The sequence below is a fragment of the Bos javanicus genome, chromosome 6, assembly GCF_032452875.1.
Source record: "Bos javanicus breed banteng chromosome 6, ARS-OSU_banteng_1.0, whole genome shotgun sequence".
Lineage (NCBI taxonomy): Eukaryota > Metazoa > Chordata > Mammalia > Artiodactyla > Bovidae > Bos > Bos javanicus.
Window position 1 is genome coordinate 61,180,666 of NC_083873.1, and position 18,754 is coordinate 61,199,419.

The 18,754-nt window shown below is 42.5% G+C and overlaps 1 protein-coding gene and 1 pseudogene across 1 annotated transcript in view; one reads left to right on the top strand and one right to left on the bottom strand.

The window, feature by feature from the left end:
* Positions 1–6,481: 6,481 nt before the first annotated feature.
* On the bottom strand, positions 6,482–8,086 carry LOC133249488 (small ribosomal subunit protein eS12-like; annotated as a pseudogene).
* Positions 8,087–10,782: 2,696 nt separating this feature from the next.
* The window catches only part of SLC30A9 (solute carrier family 30 member 9), an 88,309-nt gene continuing 80,337 nt past the window's right edge, over positions 10,783–18,754 (top strand). The window contains exon 1 of the mRNA XM_061420026.1: positions 10,783–11,037. Coding sequence (XP_061276010.1) covers positions 10,926–11,037 — 112 coding nt within the window. The 5' untranslated portion in view covers positions 10,783–10,925. The remainder of the gene's footprint in view (positions 11,038–18,754) is intronic.

Below are 18,754 nucleotides of genomic sequence, written 5' to 3' on the forward strand. Positions count from 1 at the left end.
TACTGGCTGGAGTATGTCAGGGGCTTGTATTCCCTTGGCTGGGAGGTGGAGTGAGTGAACAATGATGTTTCACTTATGGAAAAGGTATAAGAATAAGGAATAAGTGTGAGCCCATTATTGAAAAAACAGCATGGGTGTGAAATAGTAGGCCACCTCGGAGCTTCTCACCTATTCTGTGTGCTGCTGCTACTGCTAAGTCACTTCAGTCATGTCCGACTCTGTGCGACCCCATAGATGGCAGCCCACTAGGCTCCCCCATCCCTGGGATTCTCCAGGCAAGAATACTGGAGTGGGTTGCTATTTCCTTCTCCAATGCTTGAAAGTGAAAAGTGAAAGTGAAGTCGCTCAGTCATGCCCGACTCTTAGCAACCCCATGGACTGCAGCCTACCAGGCTTCTCTGTCCATGGGATTTTCCAGGCAAGAGTACTGGAGTGGGTTGCCATTGCCTTCTCCAATGGTCCCTAACTGGAACCCAAATATTATTCAGCAATGGAATGGATAAACTATGGATACTCACAACAGTGGGATGCTATATAGTGACAGGAATGAACACAGCAACATGGATGAATCCTACAAATATAATGTTGAGATAAAGAAACCAGACTCTTGCATACGTATCATGAGAGTCCATCATATATAATCCACGCATACAGAGTCCCCAAACAGTCAAAACTAACCTATGTTGTTATAAGACAGGATTAGTGGCACACTTGATGGTTGGGAAGATCCTGATGAGAAGAGAGGTCTTCTGGAAAGCCGGTCATGCTGGGTGCTGGTTACAGCTTTGCTCACTGCTTAGAATTTTTAGAGCTCTGCCCTCAAGACTTGTGCTGTTTTCTGTGTATTATACTTCCATAAAAAGCTAAGTTTTGAAAAACTTAAGGAGAGTTTCCTTTGGCATCACCACTTGTGGCTTTGGGGAAGAAATGAACTCTTCACAAATGCTGCTTTCCCCCAGAACATCAAATCTACAGCCCACATGCTTTCGGTCCACAGATTATTTCTCTCAAGGATAAAAGTTAACCACATGTTTCATTCTCTTTTGCCCTCTGGAGTATTTAGTAACTTGACTTTCCCTACTGTAACAACTGTAATCCCAATCTTGTTCCCTGACCTCTCAGGAAAGGAGGTGGTGGGGTGGAATGTATACATGCCAATTTCACATTTCATTTCCTTTGCTTCGGCAGGATGGCTTTGCCTGTACACACAATGAGTCTGTGCACACCCACACTGCTTCTGCCCTTGCTTGTACACCAGGTAGCGACATCCTTGGTGTGGTCCTTTTCTTTTTGAAGCGTTCAGGTGGGCAAGCTCTCTCCTTTTCTAATTCCACAGAGGAAAAACAACATGATGCCAACAAATATATCTGTGATCAAAATTAAATTTGTGTTCTTGTTAAGACTCAGGATAAAGCCACTGACTATCTCATAAAAGATTATCTAAGTTAGTTTTCCAAATAAGCAGCCAAGTTTGTCTCATGATCAGAATTACTATTTTCCCAAAGCTAAAGACAGGATGAAACTGAGGAACAGTCTGCTCAACTACAGAGGCAAATTTCTGCAAGATGTGGAACTTCTTCAGAGTTAAGGTTAATGGTAATATTCATGACACTTCACCCATTACCTACTTCTATTTCTATCTGTCTGACTTAATATTCCCTGTGTGTGCTTAGTCACTCAGTCGTGTCAGACTCTTTGGGACCCCATGGACTGTAGCCTGCCAGGATCATCTGTCCATGGGAATTCTCCAGGCAAAAATACTGGAGTGGGTTGCCATGCCCTCCTCCAGGGGATCTTTCCAACACAGGGATTGAACCCAGGTCTCCCACATTGCGGGTGGATTCTTTACCATCTGAGCCACCAGGGAAGCCCTGATATTCCTTTTATTAGGGTATTTGTTTATATAAAAAATTCTTGAGAATTTCCTGGTGGTCCAGTGGTTAAGACTCCATGCTTTCAATGCAAGGGGAGTGGGTTCAATCCCTGGGCCAGGAACTAAAATCCCACATACTGAGCAGTGCAGCCAAAAAAAAAAAAAAACTCATGAAACAGACAAATTAATATAATGTTGCTCACACAAAATAGATACAAAATCTGGGGAAATGATCTCTTGACCTACATTTTAGACAACAGTGGGAAGAAAAGAAAAAAATGAGATAATGATTTTTTAAAAAAGAAAACAGTGAAAGACATTATATTTTCTTCCAAAGGACAAAACCCACTGGCTTAGAAAGTACTCTAGTGGTTGAGAGATCTTTGTGCCTCAGTTTCTTCATCTATAACTTGGTGAAGTGAAGTTGCTCAGTCGTGTCCTACTCTTTGCGACCCCATGGACTGTAGCCTTCCAGGCTCCTCCATCCATGGGATTCTCCAGGCAAGAATACTAGAGTGGGTTGCCATTTCCTTCCCCAGGGGATCTTCCCAACTCAGGGATCAAACCCTGGTCTCCTGCATTCCAGGCAGACGCTTTAACCTCTGAGCCACCAGGGCTATAACTTGGTAAGGTATGAATGAGATAATGCACATAGAGGGCATGACAATTAGTGTAAATAATCAGTATTACTACGACGACTATCATCATTTGAAATTATATGTGTTTATTTTTGAATTTTCTGTCTCTCCCAATAAAAAATAAGCTCCATGATGCTGGAATCTTACCTGTGTAGTACACACAGGCATCTGCTGAATGTGTCTCAATTTCAGCAATAAGTAAAGGAAGGATGAGATTTCTCAAAGAATTTAAGGTCAATGGAATTTTCCCCTAAGAAACTCTAAAGCTGACACTGTTACCCCAAAACTGTGTTTGCTTCTTGGTGAGTGTCCACCCAAGAGATACAACCAAGCCAAAGAGGAAGAGAGAGAAGGATTTTTTACTTGCAGCAAATAAGAACACCAGGGATCATTTCCAAAGCAGTGTCTCCCTGAACAGCAAAATTGGGGAATTTTTTAGCTAAGGGCACATGCGTATTGGTGAAGGGGCTTGAGCAGAGGAGAATTCAGCATTGAATTGGGGCAGAGATCCACAGAGTCCAGACTTTAGTTGATTGAAGTTATGAGGGTCAGGAAAGTTCAACATCACCATTCCATCCTCCATCTGGGTGGGGGCCTTTGTGCGTGCAGAACTCAGATAGGTGTCAGGTTGCTATGTATCTCCCTTAAGGAGGAACTAGGATTCTGTTTTATCACTGAACTACTGTTTTTTGACTACTTTTGTTTTGTTTCTGCATTTCCTCAAGATCACTAACTACAGAGACCTGTTGAAGGGCACGCACTGTGGCCAGACTTAGAGCACAAGATGGCTTCGGGCCCAAAATAGCTTATCTTATATCAAGAAAGCCACGCCTGGCTCTCTTTCTCTGAGGTGGGGGGTCTACCCTATGTGCTTACAGCATTGCTTCAATTTTCAGCACTTGGGGAAATTTTGGAGTGCATCCACCAGGACAAATATATGATGACAATATAGGTATAAACACCAAGACAACTGCAGAAGTATTTTAATCCAAGTCCATGGACAACATATGTGATACAGCATTGTGAGGGTTAAAAAAGACGAAACAGCATGATTTATCTTATTCAAACTTTTAGGCAAGTCAAGGCTTTTGTAGGCTTATTAAAATTAATACAGTGTCTAAGTCAAGTTATACAGTGCTATGAAGTTTTGACTTTTTTTTTAATTTAATGATGGAAACTTTTTTTTTTTTAAGAATATTTTTTATTTATTTTTGGCTGCATTGGATATAAGCTGTGGCATATAGGATCTTTGTTACAGTGTTTGGGCTCCAGAGCAAATCGATCTTAGTTACCTGACCAGGGATCTAACCCATGTCCCTTGCATTTGAAGGCAGGTTCTTAACCACTGGACTTTGACCAGTCTTGATTAAAATGATAGTTGAAACTAGGGGTCAACTTTAAGAATCCAAAGCATTTAAGTTAGCAATATAATAAAAGTTCATGATTATTTACATATAGTTACCAGAAAAATCTGGTCCCACCACTTCATAGGAAATAGATGGGGAAACTGTGGAAACAGTGTCAGACTTTATTTTTGGGGGCTCCAAAATCACTACAGATGGTGACTGCAGCCATGAAATTAAAAGACACTTACTCCTTGGAAGGAAAGTTATGACCAACCTAGATAGCATATTCAAAATGTTAGGTAGGTAGAATAGGGAAAAGGAGTCCAAAATGGCAGTGGCTAAAAGACAAGGAAGGTCAAAGGAAGGTCCAAGGACCAGAGTGAAGACTTAAGGCAGAACAAACAGAACAAACAGCACTCCTGGCTAAGCCCAATTTGCATAGAGCAGGCCCAGGTGGAGGAAAAAACATACAAAAGGAGGAGCCAAAGCGCTTTCTCTCGGACTCTCTCTCTCCCCCACGTGTGCGTGCTCTTTTCTTTCTTTCTCTCTCTTTCTCTCTCTCTCTCTCCTGCTATCTTCTAAATAAAATGGAGCTGTAACACTGATTTGCCTAAGAGCTGTAACACGGTTTGTCCAAGACCCGAGAGCTGTGATGCACCGAGGGCTTTAATGTCCGTTGCTCCAAATCTTTGTTTCGACGAGACAAAGAACCGAGGAACATACACTCGCGTGACAAAAAGCAGAGACATTACTTTGCCAACAAAGGTCCATCTAGTCGAGGCTATGGTTTTTCCACTGGTTATGTATGGATGTGAGTGTTGGACTGTGAAGAAAGCTGAACGCTGAAGAACTGATGCTTTTGAACTGTGGTGTTGGAGAAGACTCTTGAGAGTCCCTTGAACTACAAGGAGATTCAACCAGTTCATCCTAAAGGAGACCAGTCCTCGGTGTTCATTAGAAAGACTGATGCTGAGGCTGAAACTCCAATACTTTGGCCACCTCATGCAAAAAGTTGACTCATTGGAAAAGACCCTGATGCTGGGAGAGAGTGGGGGCAGGAGAAGGGGACAACAGAGTATGAGATGGCTGGATGGCATCATCAACTCGATGCACGTGAGTTTGGGTGAACTTTGGGAGTTGGTGATGGACAGGGAGGCCAGGCATGCTGTGATTCACGGGGTTGCAAAGAGTTGGACACGACTGAGCAACTGAAGTGAACTGAACCAGAAAAATTAGAGTTAAATCTTTAGGTGTTTTAGATCATAAAAACTGGATTACTGCTAAAATCTATTTACAAGGAAAGGATAAAAACTTTACAGTAATATTCAGATTTCTGAGTAATCTTGAGGTTATAAATATTTATGGAGCAGCATTTTTTAATGTTTAACCACTTAATGTTTTAATCTATGTTTGTCATAGAAAGTTAAATTTGCTTACCATTCTTGTGATAATTTAATCAATATGACCTCACTAATCTGGTTGTACTTTTTCAATTATCATAAAAGACTGTTGATTCTCTTAAAATTGGTAACATACTAATTTATTTCCCCTTGAATTAGTTATGTTGTAGTGAAACTGAGAACCCTGTGGGGCCTTTCAGTATTCCCGTTTCTCATTTGTAGGAAAAGGCTCAGTGGTGTCTGACTCTCTGCCACCCCATGGACTGCAGCCCGCCAAGCTCCTCTGTCCATGGGGATTCTCCAGGCAAGAATACTGGATTGGGTTGCCATTCCCTCTGCAGGGGATCTTCCCAACTCAGGGATCGAACCCAATCTCCCACATTGCAGGCAGATTCTTTACATTCTGAGCCACCAGAGAAGCCCAGGAAAAAGGCTATAGCCTCTAAAACCTTCCCTGTGCATGGGATTCTCCAGGCAAGATTACTAGAGTGGATTGTCATGGAGTGGTTGTCATGCCCTTCTCCAGGGGATCTTCCTGACCCAGGAATTGAACCCGTGTCTCTTACTTGTCCTGCATTAACAGGTGGGGTATTTACCACTGGCACCACCCTGGAAGCCCCAGGATATACATAACAATGTATCTCTTCAGATAAATACAATAAGACATACATAACAATATAGCTCTTTGTTCTTTTACAGGAACTAAGGCCCCCACCAGGTGAAAGAAGGTAACTGCAGCCTGGGCTGGTTGGAACCAAAAGGCTGATGATTGAGATTCATGGAACATCACTCCATTTGCTTACCATCAACCAGTCAGAGAAAGGTCACAACCCTGTAGACTTTTCTCCAAATTTTGCCCATAAAAACTCTTCCTTGAAACCCTTCCGAGAGTTTGAGCTTACTGATCATGAACCACCTGTTGCCCTTGTTTGGCCCTGCAAATAAATCTGCTCTAAATGCTGATGTTTTGATTTGTTAGGATTCACAATGCATCAGGCACATGAACTTGGGTTCAACAATGGTAGTGACCTCTGAGAGGCAGCGGTGACCAGTGACATAAAGCAAGATCTTAATTCCCTGCCCAGGAATTGAACCTGGGTAGCCTGGATGGAAACACAGGAATCCTAGCCACCAGACTAGCAAGGGCTAGAGACTAGAAGCTAATTTTCACTGGCTCTTACTCCCAGTGAAAAATTCATTTCTCACAGAGGCAAAAACTGTAAATGCAGGTACAAAGTTTATTATTAGACACAGCGTTACAACATGAGGGAGAGCACACAAAGAAACAGTTTGTTCAGTTAAGAGAGGAGCAAGGCAGAGATGCACACACTTGGAGAGAAAGGGTGCGGGCATCCCCCTGAGTGAGGAGAAGGGCAGTAAAGAGGCAGTTAAGTCATTTATATAGGATAGTTCTTTGCTTACCTTTGGCTAATTGTCTGGTTTCTTTTTCCCCACCTGACCTGCCCTAGGACCCTCCCCAACATGCGTGTGCAACTTTCCAAGATGGATTTCAGCCCAGAGGCCTATGGAATCACATATGCTGGGGTCTGCCCCTCCTTTTTATCCCCCAGGAGTCTTTCTGAGCATGTGAAATGTCTCCCTTGCCCCATGGAGAGGAAATACATGACCTCTTGATCCTTTACTCAAACAATGCTTAGCCCCTCTCTGCTCCTGTCATGACTGTTATCTGAAGGTGTCCATAGGAGACAGTCTGACTACTTACCCTGTTTCAGTTGTTATTTCCATTTCAGAGAGCAAACAGGAGGCTGGTTGTAAATGTCTAAACTGGAGCTCACCTATTCCTGCCTCAGTAGCACTAGAGTCAGATGACTCATTAATTTTAAAATCATGTATTCCATTCAATTAATTTATTTGTCAGGCACTGTTTTACCCCTGGGAACCAGCAATGGGCAAAACACAAGACTCCAGCATCATGATGCTTATTTTTCATTCTGAGAGACAGAAAATTATAATAAATGCATAGATAATTTCAAGTATATACAGGCATTTTGAAGAAAAGCATACAGGGCAAGGGGTAGAGAATAAACAAGCCTATTATAGCATCAGGGAGGAAGAAATTTTCCTCTACCTTTTGAGAAATAGACTATTTCCTGCCATACCAGTAAATAAAGGATATCCCAGTCATCAGCGATTGCAATCACTACTGATTGCAGTCACCATGAGTGGTGAGCTGGTGAGCCCTGGGGAATCTCAGGATTCCTCAGGACATACAGGACATTGTATGAACCTATAGGACACTGGTCCCAGATAGCTGAGTCATGTATCAAGGGTATGATTTCAGTGAGCACAGACTCTTGCATCTTCCCATACATAGACAGGTGCTAAATGAGGTATCTTGTATCCCTTTAATTAACAATAATCTTTTTTTTTTTAAACCAAGAACTCAGTTTTTAATTTCATCATTTCTTGCATTTGAAGTACTCCTCGATGACATCCTTGGCCTGAGATTCTTTGCCATAGTCCTTAACCACCAAACAACTGCAACCAAACCACTTTACGGGGTTTTCCCTCTCTGTCAATTTTTCAGAGGCCTACCCGTTCCCCTAGTTTCTTGTTGTCATCAACCTTAATCAGGTTGATTTGATGCTCAGCACAAAGGGCCTCCACCAACTTGACATACACTTGACATACACGGTTGGATGCAAGCACACATAGATGGGCTTGGCGCTTGTCTAAAGCTTTCACAGCTTCGCCAGTTCCACGTGCTAAGCCATCGTGGATGAGCGCAGTCTTCAGCACCTCTTGCAGAGCAGTACTGACGTCTATTACACCTCCAGCAGCAATGCCTTCCTTGGCCACGGCAGTGGGTTATGGGTGGAGCCCAATCTTGAATGCACCTGAGCCTCCGCCTCTGCAGCAGCAGGGAAAGAGAGCAACAATAACCTTTTGATGTTCAAACTACCTGCCCTTTGTAGCAAAACTATATAACCTGATTCTCCCCTCACCTCCTCGGAGCAGTTCTCTCCAGGTTACTTGAGATGCTGCTTCCCTGGCTTGAAGTCCTAAAAATTCCTGCGGAATAAAACATAACTCTCAATATTTTTTAAGTCTACACCTTCTAAGTTCTAGTTGGTCTAAGAGTTAAACTTACATCAGATGGATTACAGGATAAAATCAAACAAAAGTTCAACAACATGTATACATAGGAGAGACCCAGGAAAACTGAGTAACTCTCCAAAATGGCCAACTTGAATACCACCTTCAGTTAAAGAAAAAAGAGGATGTTAGGGGTGGTAGTTTGGGACTTCCAAGGGGAGGAAGGCAACTGAAAAGGAGACAAAAACAGCAGACGTTTGGTAAACAAATGTTTGATGGGTCAGCAAACACAATGGGACACAGAGGGGAATTTTAGCAGACTTTGCTAGGTTCCTCTGAGTCTACACATCTAGTTTGTACTATGGTTATCTATGGTGGTATCACCCTTGGCAGACACATCTTCCACATTCTTTTAAGCAGGTCAGGGAAAGGTCAAAGGTAATGAGTCTCTGACCTTAAAAAAAAATCAGCCTAAACTAATACACATGCCAAAGAAACTCACTTTGGGGTGGAAAATCTTGCTTCCTCCACATTCTTTTAAGCAGGTCGGGGAAAGGTCAAAGGTAATGAGTCTTTGACCTTAAAAAAAAATCAGCCTAAACTAATACACATGCCAAAGAAACTCACTTTGGGGTGGAAAATCTTGCTCCCATACTATAGCTAGGGCGGTCAAGGCAGGTGTCGCTCTTTTGAGCTAAGACCTGAGAGCATGTCAGATAAACATCACAGTTAATGCTTGGTGAATATTGTTGATTGCTTTCTCCCTGGGACCACACTGACTCCTATTTACTTGTCTGCACACCTGCTCTACCCACATAAATCCTGAGCATGTAAGTCTTATATTACAGACAGGAGTCCCAGGTTCAGAGGTTAGTAAGGCAAGTTCTGATTCTGTGGGTACTTGCCCTCATGGTAATGGCTACACAGCAGTGTTGTGACATACTGTGGAACAGGTTCTGAGAGCACTGAGGACCAATTAGCCTAGTCTTGGGCTTATCCAATAAGGCTCAGGAGAAGGAGAGGCTCAGAAGGCCATTGTCCTTCCTTCCCATCTTCCATCCTGTTCCAACAGCATGGCCCAGGATCTGAGCCCAGAAAAAAGGAGAGTAGGCAGAGCCCCCCAAAGCTGTCACTTCTGCCCAAGTTTTCATGGGCTGTTAAGAAGCAAATAATTCACGTGTAGACATCCAAGCAAAGTGCCACAGTAGAAGCAAGGAAGACAGTTCAGTTCAGTTGCTCAGTCATGTCCGACTCTTTGTGACCCCATGGACTGCAGCATGCCAGGTCTCCCTGTCCATCACCAACTCTCGGACCTTACTCAAACTCATGTCCATCGAGTCAGGACACAATTTAAGTGACTGAACCACCGCAACCATGTTAGTCAGGGATGTTTTCACCTAAAAGTGTAGGCAAAATGTGGCTTCTTGGTTTAAAAGACTTATATAACTAAAAAACAAGAGATAATTCAGTCTATTAATGATTTCAGTTCAGTTCAGTCGCTCAGAAGTGTCCAACTCTTTTGAGACCCCATGGACTGCAGCATGCCAGACTCCCCTGTTCATCACCAACTCCTGGAGCTTGGTGAAACATGTCCATCAAGCTGGTGATGCCATCCAACCATCTCATCCTCTGTTGACCCCTTTCCTCCTGTCTTAAATCTTTCCCAGCATCAGGGTCCTTTCAAAGGAGTCAGTTCTTCGCATCAGGTGGCCAAAGTATTAGAGTTTCAGCTTCAGCATCAGTCCTTCCTAAGAATATTCAGGACTGATTTTCTTTAGGATTGAATGGTTTGATCTCCTTGCATTCCAAGGGACTCTCAAGAGTCTTCTCCAACACCACAGTGCAAAAGCATCAATTCTTCAGCGCTCAGCTTTCTTTATAGTCCAACTCTCACATCCATACATAACTATTGGAAAAACTATAGCTTTGACTAGATGGATCTTTGTTGGCAAAGTAATGTCTCTGCTTTTTAATATGCTGTCTAGGTTGGTCATAGTTTTTCCTCCAAGGAGTAAGCGTCTTTTAAGTTCATGGCTGCAGTCACCATCTGCAGTGACTTTGGAGCTCCCCAAAATAAAGTCTATCACTGTTTCCGTTGTTTCCCCATCTATTTACCATTAAGTGATGGGACCGGATGCCATGATCTTAGTTTTCTGAATGTTGAGTTTCAATCCAACTTTTTCACTCTCCTCTTTCACTTTCATCAAGAGGCTCTTTAGCTATTCTTCGCTTTCTGCCATAAGTGTGGTGTCATCTGCATATCTGAGGTTACCGATATTTCTCCCGGCAATCTTGATTCCAGACATTCAAACAAAGCGCCACAGTAAAAGCGCGGAAGACAGGGAAAACGCCAAAGTTCCTGCGCAGCCACGCCTTCCCCAAATGGTCAGGGTCTGGCAAGGTCTCGCGATTGGTCCTGCTCGCGCACGCCACTTCCGCTGTCTCCGCAGCTAGGTCTCTAAATGATGTTACCATTTCCGGGTTCGCTGAAGCCGCCTCAGGCGGCGCAAGGGTCGGTGTTCGGTAGTGTCCGGTCTATGGAGTCAGTTGGTGGCGGCGGCGGCGCGGAGGCAGCAGGCGGTGTCCGAGTGGGGGCCTTTGCCCCGCCAGGATGTTACCGGGCTTGGCCGCCGCCGCTGCGGCCCACAGATGTAGCTGGTCTTCCCTGTGCCGGCTCCGTCTGCGCTGCAGGGCGGCGGCCCGGGGCTCCAGCGACCGCCAGGGTGAGTGTCCCGCGCCGACCACTGACTTCGCGGAAGCCGGACTTGAAGACAAGGCCGGGCTCGGAGCCGGGTGCCTCGCCTCGGGCAGTACGCCGCCTTGCCCTTCCCCAGCCAAAGAACCTTCCTTTTGGCCCTCCGTCTTCGCAGTTCAGGCTACACACCCTGCCGTGGCCCCTGACAGGCCTCCTTGATCTGGTCTCGCGTACAGTTCTAGCACGGCTCCCGCGGGAATTTGGGGCATTTCGCGGTCCGGTGGCATCCATGAAACCGACTACTTCGTTTCAGATGAAAGGTTACGTGAGCATCTTAGTGCATGGCGGTGACGGCCCGCCTCCTCCCCCAGTCAATAGGAAATTGCTGACTCCAAGTTCCAGGGTGTTTTAAGCTCACCGCCTTACCTTTATTGAGCACTTGTGACTCAGTGGATTTTCTTACCCTATTGCTTTTCTCATATGCCCAGCTTGTTTTATTAAATTTTCTGAGAGGAAGTTGGGAGTTACTACTTAACATTTACGAATAATTATTTAATATGAGACTGACAGTCCCGCAATTAATTGAATGAACTCAGTTCGGTTGAAGACTCTTTTTGGTGAAGAAATGTTTACTGGTTTACTGTTTTTATAATTCTTATCCAACAATCTTTTCTGACTCAAATTTCACTTGGCAGTTTGCAAAATATCATTGAACTTGCAAGTCTGAGTCAAGCTTACCTCCGTTTTTGCCATACCAATAGTCCCTAGCAGGCCGAGAGGAACAATGAGGGAGAGACAGAATCAAATCCACTCCTAACCTAATCCCCCAGATTCTTGTGGGTGAAAAGAGAATTTAAAGAAACATTTCCCCAAAGTTTATGTTTGAAAAATCTTGTAGCATGTTTGTGACTTTGCAATAAAAGTTGAAAGTTGTAGTCATTCAAGTTTCTAAGTAACATAAGCTTTAGAAGCTCTTTACTGTGCAGGTATTTTGGCATATGGTCCTATTTTTGATTTGTAGTAAATGTAGAAACTGGCTCTTAAAATTTCAGAAGGGTTCATTTTAAAAGAGCTGTTTTGGAGACTTCGGTAGTGATAAAAACGTGTAACTGTGGAGTTTTCCTGTAATGGGAAATACACCTGATTCTCTTGTGAACAAGATGAATCATCTAGTTCTACCATACTCCAAAATCCTCATCTAAGCTTTCTAGCATGATTGCTTCTATTGACCAAGTAGTTTTGGCATTTTACACTTAAATTAGGTGGAGTGGCTGTTTGTTGTTGCTTGGTCGCGAAGTCATGTCCCACTCTGCAACCCAGTGGACTGTAGCTAAATTTAGTCTAAACTGCCTTTAAGTGTTGGTAAAAGGAGGTGAAATAGTGTAATTTGTAATTCATTATTCTCTGTTGAAATTTACGTGCTCTTCTCTCATCCCTCTGTGATGAGAATCGCCTGTCTTCACCAGTCACAATGACTGCAAAGTTGTTTACAGTATTTATTACCAAAAAATTAAAATGTGTTCTCATACTTAAAAATAGTAGATTGAAAAATAACCTTGTTGGTGAAAATTTAGTTTCAATAATACCTAAACAGTTTTTAAAGGGGTGACCATAATTGTTATAAAACTTCAAAAGGATTATTTAGAAAAAGTACTAATCAAGTTGGTTGCACCTAAGAAAGAAATATTGGAAGAACTTTTGGAGAGAAATTTCTAAAAATAAATGTTTTTACTTTGTCAAGAAATAATGTTTAGTTTGTGCTTCTGAAAGCCCTGTGTAAATTTAAAAAGAGTAGTAGAGGAAGAATCTTAAGGGAAACAACTGCTTCTTGCTGCTGCTAAGTTGCTTCAGTCGTGTCCAACTCTGTGCGACCCCATAGACGGCAGCCCACCAGGCTCCTCTGTCCCTGGGATTCTCCAGACAAGAATACTGGAGTGGGTTGCCATTTCCTTCTCCAATGCATCCATGCATGCTCAGGCGCTTCAGTCGTGTCCGACTCTTTGCAACCCTATGGACAGCAGCCCATCAGGCTTCTCTGTCCACGGGATTCTCTAGGCAAGAATATGGGAGTGGGTTGCCATTTCCTTCTCCAAACTGCTTCTTATACATGCTCAAAGATGAGAAATGCTGGTGGGTCAAATTAACACTGTAAACTGCCGGGGTCCAGCCCCGGTGGATCCAGGGAATTCGAAGCGGGGACGGCATCAGCGAGGATCAGGAAACAACTGCTTAATTAAACGTTAATTAAGGATATAAAGAGTAATAGAATAAGGCTAGCTCAGTGAGGAAATTCAGTGGAGAAAAGAGGCTGAAATAAGGCTAGCTCAGTGAGGAAATTCAGTGGAGAAAAGAGGCTGAATAATTCAGCCAGAAGGTGAGAGAAAGAACGACCTGGGGAGACCAAGTTTCGGTGAACAAGGCCCGCACTTTATTTTCCAAAGTAGTTTTTATACCTTAAGTTATGCATAGAGGATAATGGGGGAAGGGGTAGAGTCATGCAGCAAGCCAGGCTTTCTTCCTGCAAACTTATCATATGCAAAAGCTTAGGTGATTTGCATCATCTTCTGGCCCGGAGGCCTGTTAACACTTTAAGACCCTTTCTTCAGAAAACTTATTTTTCTCTAAAGGTGATTGGTCAGGAGCCACCCTCCAAAAGCAGTAGATAAAGTTGCATTCCTACAGAGCAAACGTGTGGTGGGCTATAACAAGAAAAAGAATTAACTCAAGGGTCCCAGGTTACAAACATTAAAGCTACTACTTACACCAATTATATTAATCAATACATTGCCAGGGACACAGCAGGTAAGGGATATGGAAACTTAGCAGCGAACATTGGCCCGACAAGTGAAAATCCCTTCACCAATACAATTTCTAATCAATCTTTTAACTGCTCAAAGGAATCTGTATTTAGACAGTTTAGAACATCTCATGCCTCTCACAGTTGGGAGGCTCTGAGCAATCACATGTGGCTGGAAAAACCTATTCAGGCAGGCTAGAGGACTTCCAAAGGAGTTTGTAGGTTGAAACACTGTCACACCCAGGAATTATTAACTGGAGCTGTAAGCTAACTCTTTTTCAGAGAGAGGTAGTGGGGGACAGCCCCCTGTAAAGTCAGAGGTGTAGGTGAAAGCACAAAGCAGAAAGTAGGCAGACTCTGGTTTTGGGGGTAGATGCTCGAGAATTTCCAGGGGGACTCCTGAGGCTCGATTACGCAGAGCCTCCTTCCTCATGACCTTTGTCATGGGTGGAGCTCCTCACGCTGGCTCCTGGCAGTGATAGAATTCCAGTTGAGCTATTCCAGATCCTGAAAGATGATGCTGTGGAAAGTGCTGCACTCAATATGCAATATGCACTCAGTATGCAATATGCCGGCTCCCGGCATCGTAAACATTTAAAGGCAACAAGGAGAACAATATTCGAGGGCGGTTCTGTCTGAACGAAATATAATGTGTATCATGTATGTAATTTTGATAGCCGTATTTTAAAAAGTAAAAACAGATGAAATTAATTTTGTTAATATAGTTTATCCAGTATATTCAAAGTATTTCACTATTATGATCAGTATAAAAATTATGGAGGTATTTTACTTTATCTTTTTGAACTGTTTCTGGAGTCCAGTGTGTATTTTACACTTACAGCACATGTTCAGACTATCCACATTTAAGGTACTCAGTGAACAGTGACTTCTGGGCAGTGCAGTTATAGAATTAGTATTCCTAATTTATAAAGAATTTTTACAAGCCCAGTAGAAAAATGGGCAAAGGAGATGAATGCATTCATAAGGGCATTCGAGTGACCAATAAAAATGCAAAAATGTTCCATATTTACTAATAAGTATAGAAATACAAATCTAAAGGGTTTACTACTAAGTGCTTTCACATTAGCTAAGTTTTTCATAGTGATACTCCATATTGAGTGTGCAGGAAAGCAGAAACTCTTACTACTAACTGGGACACGTAGTTAGTTGGTCAGTGTTTTGGAGGTCAGTTATTCCTTGTACTAAAAAGAACCTTAAAGTTCTGTGCCTTCTTACCCAGCAGTTCTACTTAAAGGGATTTGCTTTCAAGAAATCACCAGATACATACTAAAGTGTGCACACAAGTTTATTATTAATAGTAATAAATAGGTAACACAGTTATGAAGAGTATATTACAGTTATGAAAAGTATATGGTATAATAAATACACCATATTATGGTATATTTATTAAGGGCTGGTGATAGATGCAGCTGTTAAAAAAATATAATTTAGAAGAATATTTAGTGACTTGGGAAAATGTTCTTGATGTATATGTCTCACCTGTTTTTCATGTATTTGTACCTTGCCTCATTGACAGGGATTTGAGGTGGGGGGATACTCCCTTAACGACTACAAATCAATAGATGCAGGCTTTTGCTGAAATCCAAGATTAATAAAAGTATAGTTTTTACATAAAAAGATAGAAATTAACCTTTGTATTTGTAGATTTTTGTCTGTAACGTGCTGGTACTACCACATGAAAAGTAGAGTGGGGATTGAATCCCTTAAATAAGCAACAGGAACATTGACAGTTGTAAAAGACCGTTTTGGCAGAGTGGCAGCAGGATTCTATGTAGTTCAGGTTAGTGATAAGGTTGCCTGTGGAGTGAGGTTAGCCACAGCATGTGTTTCATGTGTAGGGTTTTTGTGAGTGAGGATCATTCAGGAAGAGGTATCAGGCATTGTAGCCGCTGATTGTGTTGTGCTGAACAAGACAGACTTTCCACCTTTTTTGGAAATGAGGAATGAGAAACATACCTAAACATTGTAAAAGAAATAAGCCGAGTGGCAGTCTAGAAGCCTGCAGGGGCCATTTTATCAGTTATGCTGGCCTGGGACTCCAGCTTTTCTAAGGAGGTGGTGACTGAACCAAGTCATGACAAATGAAAATCAGCAAGCCAGGTGAAGATCTGGGGCAAAGAGCAATCCAGGCAGAGAAGACCAGACTTGTAGTATTCAGGAGCAGAAAGAAACATGCTTTGGCTGGAGTGTGGTTGGAAAGGGAGGGATGTGTGAAGTGAGATTTGAGAGGTATCAGGGAGACCCTGGTTCGATTCCTGGGTCAGGAAGATCTGCTGGAGAAGGGATTGGCTACCTACTCCAATATACTTGGGCATCCCTGGTGGCTCAGTTGGTAAAGAATCCGCCTGCAATGCTGGATACCTGGGTTCAATGCCTGGGTTGGGAAGATCCCCTGGAGAAGGGAAAGGCTACCCATTCCAGTATTCTGGCTTGGAGAAGGTAATGGACTGTAATCCATGGGGTCGCAAGAGTCGGATATGACGGAGCAACTTTCACTTTCATAGCCTTTTGGGCCATAGGTTTAAGGGGCCAGAAAAGGAAATGTTTTAAAAATATCATTCTGACTACTGTTGGATTGGAAAGGGGAAAGGAATAAGGAGATCAGTAGAGGGTTATTAGAGTTAGCCACACAAAGAAGATTGTAGTTGGGCCATGGTACTTAGTAATGGAGATCAGTTCAGTCGCTCAGTATGTCTGACTCTTTGCAACCCCATGGACTGCAGCATGCCAGGCTTTTCTGTACATCACCAGCTCCTGGAGCTTGCTTAAACTCATGTTCATTGAGTCAGTGATGCCATCCAACCATCTCATCCTCTGTCGTCCCCTTCTCCTTCTGCCTTCAATCTTTCCCAGCATCAGGGTCTTTTCCAGTGAGTCAGTTCTTCACATCAGGTGGCCAAAGTATTGGAGTTTTGGCTTTAGCATCGGTCTTTCCGATGAATATTCTGAGAACCCCATGAACAGTATGAAAAGGCAATGGAGATGGAGAGATGCAGATGATTTTGAGGCATACTTTGGGATATAAATTATAGTGTGATAATACAGGTAGAGCATTTAGGACAGTGGCACTTGGTGAATCCTTAATATATTAAATATTTCCCCCCCCTTTTCTAAGAAAATATTAAGAATTAAGCAAGGAAGTAGAGTTGTATGCCAAGATGCAGTGCAGAAAGTTGCATATTCTTTACATACGCAAAAAAAAAAAAAAAAAAAGGATTCCTGGTTGCTTAGTCTGTTCTGGTGAAAAATCACATCAGCACTAGTCCTGAAGGTTGAGCTAACTGGTGTAAGTCACCAGGCAGTCCTTTTGCTTGCCTGATGATTAGACCTGAAAGGGATTTTCCTGCATTTTATTTTGCTCGCTGAAAGTATAAAAGTAACCTAGAGACAATCAGTGTGCTCCTATTAGCAGAAATAATGTTAGAAGTGATTTAACAGTGCATATATTTTTAATTTAAAATTTTAGGCGTTGGGGAAAATACAGAAAAGAATTAAGATATAGAGTAAAAATTATGCATAATCCAGATGCATAATCCATTTAATAGTTGAAATCAACCTGTATTTTGCTTGTTTTTAAAAATGCAGCATCATGGTTCAGTTATACACACACACATATATTATCAGATTCTTTCCCATTGTATGTTATTACAAGTTATTGAATATAGTTCCCTGTCTTATACGGTAGGTCCTTGTTTATTTTATGTATAAAAAGTTAGTCGCTCAGGTCTGACTGTTTATGACCCCATGGACTGTAGCCCACCAGGCTCCTCTGTCGTGGGAATCTCCATGCAGGAATACTGGAGTGGGTTGTCATTTCCAGGGGATCTTCCTGACCTAGGGATCGAACCTGGGTGGATTTCCTGCTTTGCAGGCAGATTCTTTACTGTCTGACACACCAGGTGTGTATGTTAATCCCAAGGTCCTAATTTGGTCCTAATTACCTCCTTTGGTAACTAGAGCTTCCCTTGTGGTTCAGCTGGTAAAGAATCCACCTGCAGTGCAGGAGACCTGGGTTTGACCCCTGGGTTGGGAAGATACCCTGGAGAAGGGAAAGGCTACCCACTCCAGTATTCTGGCCTGGAGAATCCCATCCACTGTATAGTCCATGGGGTCACAAAGAGTTGGACACGACTGAGTGACTTTCACTTTCACTTTGGTAACTACAGGTTTGTTTTCTATATCTGTTAGTCTGTTTCTGCTTTGTAAATAAGTTTATTTTCGTCATCTTTTTAGATTCCACACATAAGCAATATGATATTTGTCTTTCTCTCTTTGACTTACTTCACGCAGTATGATAATGTCCAGGTCCATCCATCTGCAGTGGTCTCAAGTATAGAGACTGATCTCTGAAAGACTTAGGTACATGTTTATCTCTTGTCCTGAAACTAGCCTAAAGTAAAATACTTCAAACCATTAAGAAATCTTTTTGTTTTTTAGTTATTGTTATTGCAGAAGCAACACACATGGTAGATAGAATTGTCAGTTTGCCTGGCAGAAAGAGAGCTTTTTGTATTGTAGTCTGAAAAAGAAGGCCAAATTTCCTCCAAAAGCCAGAGTAAGTGGTAGGTGACAAAGCAGATTGGAGAGGACAAGGGGTGATCAGTACCAATGTCATTAGCAGCTGCAGAGACAGTAACAGTAAAATAAAAGCAGAGAAAAGTGATTGTTGCAGTTAGACAGATAAGATACCTAGCTCTGCAGTCTTGATGAAAAAACAACCCTTGTATATACAGCAATGAGAAGTTCCTTTTCCACGCCCATAGAGTAGTGAGCACTGAACTAAAGACGGATCTGTAGCTTAACGTAGCTTATTTTAGAAGTCATCTTGAAGAGAGTGTATAAATGATGGGTAATATTTTTTTTACTATCTTTTTGCCTCCCAGAATTAATTAACAAATTCAGTAATTTATTCAACAGTTGAGTTTCT